Source organism: Sceloporus occidentalis, unplaced genomic scaffold (assembly GCF_023333645.1).
Source record: "Sceloporus occidentalis isolate IW3139 unplaced genomic scaffold, rSceOcc1.0.p SCAF_3, whole genome shotgun sequence".
Lineage (NCBI taxonomy): Eukaryota > Metazoa > Chordata > Lepidosauria > Squamata > Phrynosomatidae > Sceloporus > Sceloporus occidentalis.
The window spans coordinates 221,656,000-221,669,511 of NW_028316983.1; the positions used below are offsets into that span (position 1 = coordinate 221,656,000).

Sequence of the window (13,512 nt, forward strand, 5' to 3'; positions counted from 1 at the left end):
GTGCCTACCTATTCTACTTTCAGTTGTAGTTCTTGTGTGCCTTCAAGCTGTTTTCAACTTATGGCAACCCTGAGGCAAACCTATCATGGGGTTTTCTTAGCAATATTTGTTCAGGGAAGGTTTGCCATTGTCTTCCCATTTTTCCTTTCTAGCTGCTTAGTGAGGTGTGCACTAAATTACCTTGTCTACTTCTTGTCTGTTAAAGTAATACCTATTATTATTGCTGTTGTGTGCCTTCAAGTCTTTTCTGACTTACGGTGACCCTAAGCAAACCTATCATGGGGTTTTCTTGGCAGGTTTCTTCAAAGGGTTTTTTGCCATGGCCATCCTCTGATGCTGAGAGAGTGTGACTTGCCCAATGGGTTCCATGGCCAAGTGAGGATTCAAATTCCGTTCTCCAGAGTCGTAGTCCAATAGTTTTCTTGTGGGTTTTTTGGGCTATGACGCCATGTTCTAGAAGAGTTTATTCCCGACGTTTGGCCAGCAGCTGTGGCTGGCAACTTCACAGAATGTTGGCATGGAAGAGAGTCCAGTGCTCAAACAATACTGGATCCTAATACCTATATAGCAGAATGTTAACATCTGCAAAGATTACACCTGAAAGTGGCAATTGTGGCTAGCAAATTCAGGGGGTTGTAGTCCAAAAAGTAACTCAAAGACAGACAAATGTAGACTAACAACCAACTACCTCTGCAATTCTATCTTGAGATTTCTTTTGCAAACCCTTTGTTAAGGATAAACTTCATTAGGTTTAAATGCTCATCTGTGACCTTAAAATGGCTGGTTTCTATTCTAGTATAGGTAAGGCATAAGGCATGCAGATTGCAATGGATGATGCCACCCCACATTCTAAAGATTTCCATAATTCCTGTGTGCAGAGAGAAAACCTTGACTTCCTTATGACAACAGACTGCAGTTGTCTACATACAGGAATAGTGTGGTTACATGTTAATTTTTATACACATTCTTGGAATACATAGGCTGGGTGCTAAGATTCTCTAGCTGGAGCCAAAAACCAATGGTTTTACTTAATTTTCAAGCCCTCGAAGCTTGGTCACTTTGAAAGTAGAGCAGCAGTGTATTGTTAAAACAATTTTGACAACCACCAAATTTCTTTCACAGTGCTTATATTTAGCATACTGGTAGGTTTTTGCTACAAGTTACCCCCCACATCCTGCATAATTATTTTTTAAAAATTCCTTATACAAAATGTAATAGGTTTAAAAAACAAACAGAGACTGTATTGTATTGGAACAGTTAAAGGAGGGGACCGACAGTCCTGAGGGCGATGCATTCCAGCAACCAGTGCAAAGTAGGGGAGGAAGGATGTGGGAAGAAGAGAGTCAAACATATTAAATGAACATTTTCATGCAACAGATCTTGGAGGGACCAAAAAAACTGCAGAAAAAGTCTTACAAGTAAATTCTGCCTGTTTGACTTGGGAGATCACGAGGAGATTGCACCATGTACTATTGTACACAGAGAGATCCTGCCAACATTCAGTGCATGGCTTAACTTACCATTGGATTGAAAAGAGGCAGGGAAAGATTGTACCCCTTGAAACAGAACAGTGGTTGACATTCCAGTGATTAACCACATAATGCCACATTTTCTTCAACACTTGCAGCAAACAAAAAGCTATTTTCCGTTTTTAAATTCCTGTACATGTTTAAAAATTAAAGTAAACCCAAGTATATGTGCAAAAATATTTACAGATTTCCTTCTAACTGCAGGAAATTATGGCTCTCTCAGGCATGATTTACTGATGTTTTTAAAATATCAATATCCAACCAAGAGACAGAAAATGTAAATTGCCATTGGAGGACAACTGCACTAATTGTTGGTTGTTCCTTTTTAAAAAAAATTCTCCAAAAGCAGCAGCTGAAGATCACAAGTCATCTTCACTTATCTTCTCAAACACACAGTCATCTTCACTTGATCTACTAGTTGGTATCTTTTTTCGTGGCTTAAAACCAGAATGAAATATCTGCACAAAATGAAAGATATCAAAGATAATAATATTATCCAGCTGATTAAAATGCTAACCATAAATAGATGAAAAACATTGGTATAGGGAGAAACAGAGTGCATTAAATTTATGAAGCCAGCAGCTCAAGTGGAAGCATTAAAAGATAACTATATAATTGCTGGGGATATCAACAGCTATTATTTTTGCAAACAGTAGGTAAGGCAGGCAGGTCAGAAGAAGTGATGGAAGGCTAGGGTTGAGCTCTTTAGTTTCAATGTCTATATTCAGAGCTTGGAAATACAACTTTTTTGGATAGCAACTTCCAGAATCCCCCAGCCAGCATGCTGGGGAGCATGGGAACACATTACAGTTAGCTCTCTGTACCCACATGTTCTGCATCCATGACTTGAAAATATTTCCACTCCAAAATTCCAAAAAGCAAACCTTAATTTTACTCTTTTATTTAAGGGACATTTTACTACCCTCCCTGTATATAATGGGACTTGACCAGACCAAAAAAAGTTACCTTTCCATCTTTACCTCTGTCTGTTAACATCATTATGACAACAAATATATAGGATTACATAGAATTGACTAGCCCCAAGATGTAGTAGTCATCTTTATATCTCTCTCATCCTACTCAAATTCATCTCTCCCCAATTTGCGAAACTGAATCCACTAACCTGACTTGGATGGATGCTTGCCTTCTTTGCTTTATCTGGTTCAGGAAGTTCAATCTGCTAAAATAAATTCATTTAAGTATAAAATGTGTTATACTGAAAGATAAAAACAGAGTAGCAGCAACTAGCTCAAGCTTATTTCAGATGAAGATACTGGCCAATTATGTTACAGTGACTGGATTCTTACCAATTACTTTTTTCTTCAGTTTATGAGCATAGTCTTAACTGATTATCAAGAACCTCTTGCAGCAAACCAGGACTGGATTAAGATATACTGACATGCTCAATTACACGCAGTTTAGGAGGCTCCATAGCATTACAAAAGAAAGAGTATTATCTCTGAATAAAAGTGCCCGGCCACAGAATGACTGCCCCCCACATCATGTATTAGCCCACCACTCTGTCCTTGTATTTTTGTGTGTGTGTGTGTGTGTGTGTTTTTAATAGATATTTTAATTGTACATGTTTAATCCTGTTTTAAGGGGGGGAATTTGGGACATAATTTTGTAAATGTGGATTTTACTATGTTGTGAGCCACTTTGATTGTCTTGTTACAGAAAAGCGGGATATAAATAAAAGTTTTATTTTTATTTATTATTATAGCAATCATATAAAATGATTTATGTCTTTATTTGGTATGTGAGCACCTCATTACCTGAGGCTAGGTATACTATAGTTTACTTAACTGGTATGCAAATTGAGGATTACTGACCAATAGTATGCATACATACTGTATATACAGAAAGGAAAAGTTGACATATCAGTGCCATTTTTCAGCCTTGTTAAGGGCTTACTTAGAATCTATACTATACATTCAAGTATAGACACTCACTGCTGATTGTTGTGGTTAACTGAGAATTAGTTATCACTCTTGTCCAAGAAGATAGGGCTTTCTATAATATCCCTATCGGTCCTGCCTAGAAGATAGTATTTGATAGTATGTGAAAAAACTTCCTAGGGGCACCTTGAACTTCCTAGGTCAGACCTACGTCCTAGTTCCTTTGCTTCCAATAATAAAAATGGAAATATACATCCCAATCTTATGCATGTTTTCTTAGAAGTACATCCCACTGAACTCAGAAGGAATTACCCTTTATATAAATGCAGGGCTACTGTAACTATAAGGTTCTTAAAAGCATGAATGGAAAGAGAAGCTTGCTTTCTGTGTTGATTCCTAGGAATGTGGTAGACTACTAATTGAAGCAAAAACAGTGAGATCCATTGGTATAAAGGTATATAAAATTAAGTATGGTGTGGGGAAGGTAGATAGTAAAAAGTTCTTCTCCCACTTTCCTATTACTAGAGTCATCTTGAATGATGGAGATTATCACCCGGCAAAAAAGACAGGAGCTTAGTGGTATCAATATTGCACGATAATGTGATGATTATCACACGATGCAACGATTAACCCATGAATAAAGAGGAACTCTAGCACTGCTTTTTATTCACAGCGTTTTCCATGAACAAAGAGCAGCACTAAAATTCCTCTTTATTCACAGGATAATCACAACGTCATGTGATAATCATTGCATTATCACACGATACTGATGGGAGCATACCGCTAAACTCCTGTCTTTTTTGCTGAATTGATAATCTCCAGTGAGAGATTCAAGACAATTAAAACATTGTTTACTAGCAATCAACTGGCTAAATCAGTGGTCCCCAAACTGTGCTTTTTAAGGGATTTTGGACTTCAGCTCCCAGAATTTCAGACTATTGGCCAACAATCTTATTAGCCTTAGCAGTCTTATTAACACCAATAGGCTGACTCCTTACAGAAGGCATTTATGTTTCTGTTACTGTGTGCACATAATCTGGAATTCTTCTGGATTTGCAGTTTGTACCTGTTTAATTTCTACTTAATTTCAGGATACCTGAAGGACCGCCTCTCCCCATACACTCCGCCCCGCACCCTCAGAACATCTGGGCAGCAATTACTTAGGGTTCCCGGGGCGAGATTGGTCTCCACTACCAGGAGGACCTTTTCCATCGCCGCCCCGGCCCTTTGGAACACGCTGCCCATAGAGCTCCGCTCAGCTACCTCCCTGGCCCAATTCAGACGGGACCTAAAGACCTTTCTGTTCCGGATCGCATTCCCTGAATAAGGTCCTATAGGCCCTCCTCCGCCGCACTGGCAATGGGACTGGGTAATCCTGGGGCCTTTTGTCTTTATTTTTTTGTAATTGTGCTATGTTTTTAATTGTTTATTATTGTATTTTAACCGCTGTAAACCGCCCTGATCTGATGGAAGGGCGGTATATAAATAAAAATTTTATTATTATTATTATTATTACTTGTTTATTTTGTAGCTGTCAACATCGATTTATGACTCTAATCAAGTTATGCAAGACAGAAGTAAGTAGTTCTTCACATAGCACATAGTTGAACTGTAGAATTCACTGTCACAAAGTGGTTTAGTTATGGCTGCCAAACGAGAAGTTTTAAAAGGGTAAATTCAAAAGGTGAATTCATAGAGGCTAGGGCTATTAATAGCTACTAGTCAGGAAGGCTATATATTACCTTCAGTATTAAAGACAATATAGAAGTATATTAGTTACTGGTGAATGCAAGGAGGAGGAGGCGGTCTTGTTCATATTCTGTTTCCCCCTTGGCCATTTGGTTGGACACAGTATAAGCACAATGTTAGACTTGACTGGCCTTCGTGACTTTTCGTATGTTCTAATATGTGCAGTGGTAATTTCCCAAAAGCAACAAGGGGCAAGATAGCTGACAGCTTCTTGTTAATGGTTAGGCAAACCATTCTCGTCAATGGCTAGTCAAACTCTGCTCACCATTTCTTGATCACTTTTGGTTGTTGTCATCAGCTGCTCCGATATTATCTTTTTTAAGCAACTGCTTAGTAGAAATGCCTAAAAATGGGGGAAAATACATTAATTTTGGGCTCCCTTTTGGGGGAAAAACACCACCACCACACTCTTTTTACTGAATGGTTCTCGATTGGACTATATTAATCTTGCTCTGTAGCAAGAAGAGGACAGATAGCAGTTTCAACGTATTTTGAAGAGTTGGGAAGACTTATATGCAACTATCCAACATCTCTACATTTCAGTAGTGCGGAATCTGGATGAGAGAAGCACCAGAAGGTATGTGACCATGGGCACTGCTACTTTGTTCCAGATCCTCCAGCCTGTTTTACCTCCCCACCCTGGGGACATGCACAGAAAAATATATATTTTAAATCTACAATAGGGAAAAGTAGCTCAAGAGAATAATTTGGAGTAGGCAAGCTGTGGATGGAAAAGGATAAAGCACCTGCATCCTCTGCTTCTTTTTCCCAAAGTAACCAGGCTGTGGATGGAAAAGGATACAGCACCTCCACCCTCTGCTTCTTTCCTCCAAAGTCCCTTTTTAGGTCAGCTAGCACTGGAACTTTAATATGGGCATTAATACAACACATGAGAAAAATGTCATTTTGATCCCTCCACCCTCCTCTTCTTAAGTATACCAGAACAAACCTGTTTAGTATTAAAGACAATCCATTTCCATGTATCAGAATCATTATATTCAAACCTGAGTTCCAAAAACTGGTCAAGTCCTTGACCTGTAACAGATCCCTAAGCAGTTAAAAGAAAAAAGAAAAAAGACAAATACAATTATGTTTTACTACTAATTCAGATATTCTTCAATCTACATTGCTGACCATTCACAGCTATAACAAAATCCTGGCTATCTCTGCTGTTTCAGTGGCAGCTCACATGTTCTTATTCTTTAACCAACTGGTGGGGTTTTTTTTTTGGGGGGGGGGGGGTTGTTTGTTTGTTTAATAGAAAAAGGAAAAAGCTGTTTCCACACCTGTGATTTTGCTTTATGGGCAGGCCTCCCTTGCTACTGGTTTTTCTCAAAACAAATTCCCAAGAGAATCTTACAAGATGAACTGTGCTTTGGAAGAGAGGTTCAATTTTGGTTTTTTGGGTGGCATCCAGAGCCTGCCCTATACTGTTCATAGTAAGTGTCTTTGGGAAAAGGCCTTAGTACTGGGGAAATGGGTAAGACTGAACTTCCCTCACTGCATTGAAAACAAAACAAAATCCACAAAGGAGTGCTATTTTTATTGACCAGCCAAAATGCACAAAACACATATTGCAAGCTTTTGAAACTCTTTTGGCTTCTTCTTCAGGTGAAAGATGTTAAAAATTATACAGGAGGAAGAAAAGTAATGGTGTTGGAGTCACAGGACTACATTTTGCATAGATGTTGTCTCTATTGCAGTTCAGTTAGAGGGATGTCAATGTAGGCAGAGGCCAGATCTCTTCCTCAAGTGGGGACTTAGACAATGGGCAGAGAAATTTGAAAACAGTTATTTCAAGAGGGTGGAAATGGAGGAGCTTCTTTTCCATTTCCTGCTATCTACAATTTCTCCCCTCTCCATTTCCCAGAAACTTAGGTAACCCTGAGAAGTCTGAACAGAACTACAAGGGGTCCAGTGTGAGTCTGGCTGAAGCACTGAGTAGCAGCATTGATCCTAGGGTATGGGATACACTGCAATATTTTATTTCAGATCCCATCTTAAGAAATGGAAAAAAAGCTACACTGTCTCACCAGAACTATTTCTTGTAAAATACATTTATAAATATTCAACCAGATGAAACTCATAATTAATTGAATAAAGTTGCCTGGAAATAGTTCTAATGATGGGGGATTAGTTGGCTTGTTCTACTTGGGCTGTAACTGTATGACCACTTTATTGTCTCAGGTCAAGAAGTGGTAGCACACTCTGGGCATTGCTAAGTTCTTTATCCAGCCCTTCTTAGTGCACATTTCCTAGTGGATAGTATACCCTAAAGGCACCAGATCCTGTATGATCTTGGAAGTTAAACAGGTTCAGCCCTGGTTAGTACTTGGTTAAGAGAGTGCCAACAAATGCCAGAGGGTGTAGGCTATATTTCAGACAAAGGAACTGGCAAAACCACCTCTGAGTATTCCTTGCCTAAAAAAATACTATGAAATTCATGATTTCATCATAAGTAGACAGGCAACTTGAAGGCAGGTGCAGAGAGAGAGAGAGAGAGAGAGAGAGAGAGAGAGAGAGAGAGAGAATAGACTACTACAATCACCACAGATAAGCTTATTGCTAAACATATTTGGTGGGGGGGAGTCAAAGAAAGAGTTTCTTCTAAACACATACACAGCAACAAATCTATATAGAGGAAATATACACATGTGTGGTGTCTTATTTCCTGCATTCAGAGCACCTCCACTGAAAGATTTTTAAAAAAAAGAAGAAAAGAAAATAGAACTCATTTTCAGATTTTTGGCCTACCACCAGCATACTCATGATACCCAAATTCTATCTCTCCTTTCAATCAAATCTTATGGAAGATGTTTCTGTAATGGAGTGGATAAGGGCAAACAAATTAAGACTTAATCCAGATAAATCAAAGGTGCTCCAGATCAGTGAAAGGGTCTTTCACTGGGGGGTATTTGTGCCATTCTCCTCCTAGTTATGTTTTAAACACTTTTTAACCATTTTGAATTACTGGTGTTTTTATCAGGGTAGTCTACTTAATTGCTTTTTATACTTTTATTACAGTATTTTGTTAGGTGTACTTTGTATTAATCTATGCTGTGATCAGCCCTTGAGTTCCATATTGGAAGAAAGCTGGGGTGTTAAATAAATAAATAATTACCCCAGAATCCACCAGCAACATAACCAATACCCATGTTGGCTGGAGGATTCTGAGAGTTGCAATCCAACAAAGTACTGGTAACTTTTCCAAGCTCTATTCCTTTTAAAGGAGGACAATGATGAATCACAGCAAGGCAGTTAGCATTACACAATATGGTTAAGCAACTGAAAAAACATCAAGTTGCTCACAAGGTACTTACTAGAAATGTGACCTGCCAGCACCTCACCCGGTTGATCTTGAAGCTGACCTCTTTGATCTGGTTACTAGGCAACTTTATGCAGCAGCTAATCTCATTATTTCCAACATGAATAGCAGCAGTACAGCCTACTTCAGGGTAGTCACAAGAGCAAGGATCAAGCTGTATATATCCATAATGCTGGACCTCCTGAACCACCTCTAAGAACTGTGCAAGAGAAAGAGAAACTGGAGGAGAACAGTGGGTTATATATGATACGATGTAGGAAGATGGCAAGGGCTAGCAACTTCACCAAGTGACTGGAAGCCACATAATATATTTTTATAAAGTTACTTATGTAGATTATAATTCCCAGAACCCCTTAACCAACATAGCCACTAGCCATGCTAGCTGGAGGATTCTGGGTTACAGTACGTATTATAACTCAGTTCTAAACTCTGGTACAGAGAGCCCATTCACATATTGATGACCTATACTACAATTTACGTTCCCTGGTTTAAAGGGACACATCTCACATTTAACATTAATGCAGGAGATTTCCCCCATACTTATTTTGCCAGTAAAAGTATCATATGTTAGGTGGGAAGGATAAATATGGCCTTGCAAAGAATTTTCAGAGCAAGACTCCAAGAGCTGTTCAGCAGGACACATCTGCACCAGTCATTCCTTCCCAGTACCTTCAGATGCAGGCCTAATCTGCATTGCAGAAGTAATGTGACACCACTTTAACTGCCATAGCTCAATGTTATAGAATTCTGGTATTTGTAGTTTTGTGAGATAGTTAGCCTTCTCTGTTAGAGAGTTCTGGTGCCACAACAAACTACAAATCTCAGAATCCCATAGCATTGAGCCATGGCAGTTCAGGCAGTGTCACACTGAATTATTTCTGCAAGTAGATTAGACTACAGAAGCAAAAGTAGTAGGTGGGTTTTTCCCCCCTTTTAGTAAGTCACTTGTAAACTTGGTTTGCAGATCTAAGTGCCCTTCAGAAACCAGGGTAGGAAATTCATGGGCCTCTAGATTTTTGGTGGTCTACCCTAGCTAGTAGAGGTCGTAATGAGAAGTGCTGAAAACTGCTGAACCAAATGCTCCCCATCCTTATACTACAGGAAAAGTGGCAAAGTGAATTGATTTTGAATGTTGCTTCTCTTTCATACATATACCGGTTATATTTCCATCACGAAACAAATGCATATAGCACAAGTAGTTTAAAGGAATGTAATTCTTCAGTGGGGAAATGGAAACACACATAGACAGACTAGGTCAAGGTAACATACATAAATATATGCCAGTGCAGTTATGCTGAATCTCAAGTTTATACAACCAACTGCATAATAGGCACAATGGCCTTAAGTTCACCCACTAAACAACACTCAATTAGCTCCATATTCCCCATGTCAGAAATGAGAGAAGGACTGTATGTGCTTGCAAAATGACTGGCTGCCCTGGGGACTGCATTTGTGCAACCTCTGTGAAAGCATAACAACTTGTATAATGATTTTTATACTAAGCTAGCACCCCAGCTGGATTTCAGCTACAAAGATAGTCATAAACTTGCCAGCACAATAGCAACAGTTCCAATGGACTGGGTCTACCTCCACCTTTGTGTCTGTATTCAATTAAATGTTCCAAGCAGAATTTCAACTGTAATTACTTCTTACAGGTTTTTTTTTTTAATGAAAACAAAAATGGAAACAATTGGATGCATTCTATGCTGAGTGACTAGCCAGAAGAATGCTTTTAAATAAGAGTTTAAAACAACTGACATTTTTGCCATTGTTTTGTATTTACCATAAAGAGAAAGCAAGAAAACACTGGCTAAGCATCTCTGCTCACACTAGTGCATGATCAAAAAGAAGAATTCTGATCTTAGCCTGATAGCATAGTATGAACTATGCAAGCAGAGTTTTCTTTGCTGCTTCTGTCTTACACTCAACCATGGAGGCAGAGCAGTGTCGTCACTAGGCTTGGCGTCACCCAGTGTGCCTGCCCAGAAAGGGCTGCTGAGGGGTGGGGGGGACAGCTATGGAAGCCTCCCATGACCAGGTGTCATGCCTCTGAGGTGTCACACCCAGTGCATCTGCACTTGCTACACCCCCCTAATGCCATTGAGGTAGAGTTAGAGGTACAAAGAAGAGTCTGCCAACAGGGCTGCACAAAACTGAAAGGGAAGCGATCTGATGCTGTGGAACTGCCCTTAGCCCTCCCCATGCTGCTTTCATATCTTTCCTGTTGCCACTTCTCCACTCTGCACCTGAAGGAAGAATACAGAGCAAGGGGAAATCTTTGCTATATGTATAAATGGACCTCGGGAAAAGTTGCTCTTTTGGACTACAACTTCCATAATCCCCCTGGCCATGCTGGAAGATGCAATCTGAAAAGTAACCTAGACAAGCAGTTTGACAAACAGCAACTTTTATGATAGCATGAGCAAATGAGGCAAACAGAGGAAGCCCTTCTTTCTCTGCTACTTATAGGAGAAGTGTAAATGCTCACTCAAACTTTGGCTGAGTTTTTACAGGAAATCATCAAGAGCTTGTTCTAAGAGTATGTTGCTGTTGTATGCCTTCAAGATGTTTCTGACTTATGGCGACTTTAAGATGAACCTACCTTGGAGTTTTCTGGGGCCGAGAGTGTGTGATTTTCCTAAGGTCACTCAATGGGTTCCATGGTTGAGCGGGGATTCAAGCCCTGGTCTCCAGAGTTGTAGTACAACTCTCAAACCACTACACCAAGCTGGTTCTAAGAATTTATGTAACACTTAGATAAATCCTTAGACAAAATGGCAGAATAGCATGTGTTGATGACTTTTACAAAAACTGAGACCCACTGAAATTCATCTAACACAGTTTATTCTAGCTGGACACATTTTGTTCAACAGAGGAGAAGTATAGTGGGGGAAGCAAGTTTCTGTAAAGTTGAGCATCTTAACTGTAATCCTGTGGTAAATTAACATGAGGAAGGTCACAGAAAGTAAGTTCTGTCCTCTCTTTCTCCTCCAAAGCCCCCTCCAGATATCAGGACACAAGGGGGAACTTCCTAAATACAAGATTATGAGGAATGGAAAAACTGCTACTATGTGGTAAATTTCCCAGAATTGGGCTTGGATCCTAAAATATGTTAACTTAAGAAAATCCACAGAAGAAACAACTCCTCTCCTTCTTCCAGCACACCCCTCATCCCATCCCCACATTCTATTGGAGATCTCCTGGAGAGAAGTGTGGGCTTCAGATGGTTGCAAAGGAGGGAGGTAAGGTATGAGAAACTTTGCTTCCATTAATAACTTAGCCATATATCCAAGCCATAGAGAAGAGACAGACAAAATGTGTCCCTGGGGTCACAAGGGGTTTCCAGCTTTTACAGCTTTTGCTACAACTCAGCTTCAGACCATCCTTTCTCTGACCAAGAAAAGGGGGTGACTTTCCTGCAAGCCCCCAAGAATAAGTAGGTTATGCCCCCTGCACTTTCCTGCTTAACATAAAATCCCATTTTTCAAAACCACAAGTGGATTCCTGTCCTCTCCAGAATTTTGGTTTTAGTAGGGAGGGAGCAGCATTTTGTGGCATTTTTGATAGTCCATGCAACCCCTGAATGATCCCAGGGCAGACAAACAAACGGCCCCTAAACTTGCCCATCTCTGGCTTCAAGCAAGGATTGAAAGAAAGACAGTTTCCAGTAGTAGGAAGGGCCCAAAGTTAAAAGACAGAACTGAAAATCTCAGTATTTTTTAGCCTGCCAATAACCAAGCCTTAGATGTGGCATTTCAACTTTTTAGAAGTGTGAGAACATGTATAAAAGCTTAAAAACCACTAAGTGATGGTGTCCTGGAGATGAAGACTTGGCCATCTGGAAAACATCAGAACGGGACCCCAGGATAACTGGAAGGGCCTTAGGGCTAAGGTTCCTCCACCCTTTTTAAGCAAATGCAGTCTTTATATTGTAGCATTTAACTTGAAATGAGTCCCATTTTTTAAAAATAAAAGTATTACCTTCATTTTATTAGGTGCCTTTTGTAGCATTTGAAGTTTCTGCATCTGTCCATCAGTAGGTCTTAGCCAGTTCTTCTCAATTTCTTGTACAACCTTTTAAAACACACACAATCAAAAATTGTTATCCCAATTGTTTCACAATTATATCTCATTTACTATATTAAGATGAAAGCAGCCAAGTCCAAAATCTTTGGGGACCTTGGCCAATGAACCCCTCTAATTGCCAGGTCTTGCTGTTCTATATGGGCTCTGGTTGTTCTTGCACTGGCATAGCAAAAAGAGCAGAAGAGAGAAGTTCCATAATGGAACAAAATCAGCATAATTCCCACAAGGTAATTCAGGGACGACACCACCCATCATTCCTACCATAAAGCAAGTCCCATTAGGGCTACAAAGCAGTGCTGATTCCTGTCAGCTTTAATTTATAATATAGTTTAATTATCTTTTAAAACTACCTTACAGAAATTAAACTATCTTGTATTCTTACATATAGACTGCATCTGCACTGCAGAAATAATCCAGTTTGACACCACTTTAACTGCCATGGCTCAATGCTTTGGAATGTTGGGAACTGTAGTTTTGTGAGACATTTAGCCTTCTCTGTCAGGGAGCTCTGGTGCTACAGCAACCAACAAATCCTAGGATTCCAAAGCACTGAGCCATGGCATTTAAAGTGGTGTCAAACTGGATTATTTCTGCAGTGCAGAAGCAGCCATAGTGTATTTGCATTAATTAATCCAAGTTGTCTGCAACAGAAGCAGGACATAAATAAGTAAATCTGTTGCAATGATAAACGATGCGTATCTGATTTTAACAGGAAAAAAGTGTTGAAGAATACTAAACCCTACAATCAGCTATTGCCTATATCCCTAAATCAAACCCTCCCTAGATCTTTTCTTTCAGTCAGGTTCACTTCTTGAGTACTCCAGTACTTGGGAGGACAGAGATTCTAGGAAAATAAACCCTGGGGGATGTTTTTAATAACACTTACCAATGGATTCCTTTTGCTTTTAACACCATCATCACACTG

At 39.6% G+C, this 13,512-nt stretch overlaps 1 protein-coding gene across 3 annotated transcripts in view; it reads right to left on the reverse strand.

Moving 5' to 3' along the window:
• Positions 1 to 1,148: 1,148 nt before the first annotated feature.
• Positions 1,149 to 13,512, reverse strand: part of SNX31 (sorting nexin 31) — a 37,230-nt gene continuing 24,866 nt past the window's right edge. For 2 of the 3 annotated variants that reach the window (XM_089517729.1, XM_089517727.1), the window contains 6 exons: positions 12,483 to 12,575; positions 8,497 to 8,700; positions 6,126 to 6,224; positions 5,442 to 5,519; positions 2,653 to 2,709; positions 1,149 to 1,987 (listed from right to left, as the gene is read on the reverse strand). In XM_089517729.1, the coding sequence (XP_089373855.1) occupies positions 1,889 to 1,987; positions 2,653 to 2,709; positions 5,442 to 5,519; positions 6,126 to 6,224; positions 8,497 to 8,700; positions 12,483 to 12,575 (630 nt within the window). In that variant the 3' untranslated portion in view covers positions 1,149 to 1,888. The remainder of the gene's footprint in view (positions 1,988 to 2,652; positions 2,710 to 5,441; positions 5,520 to 6,125; positions 6,225 to 8,496; positions 8,701 to 12,482; positions 12,576 to 13,512) is intronic. The other variant, XM_089517728.1, reaches the window with a different exon arrangement.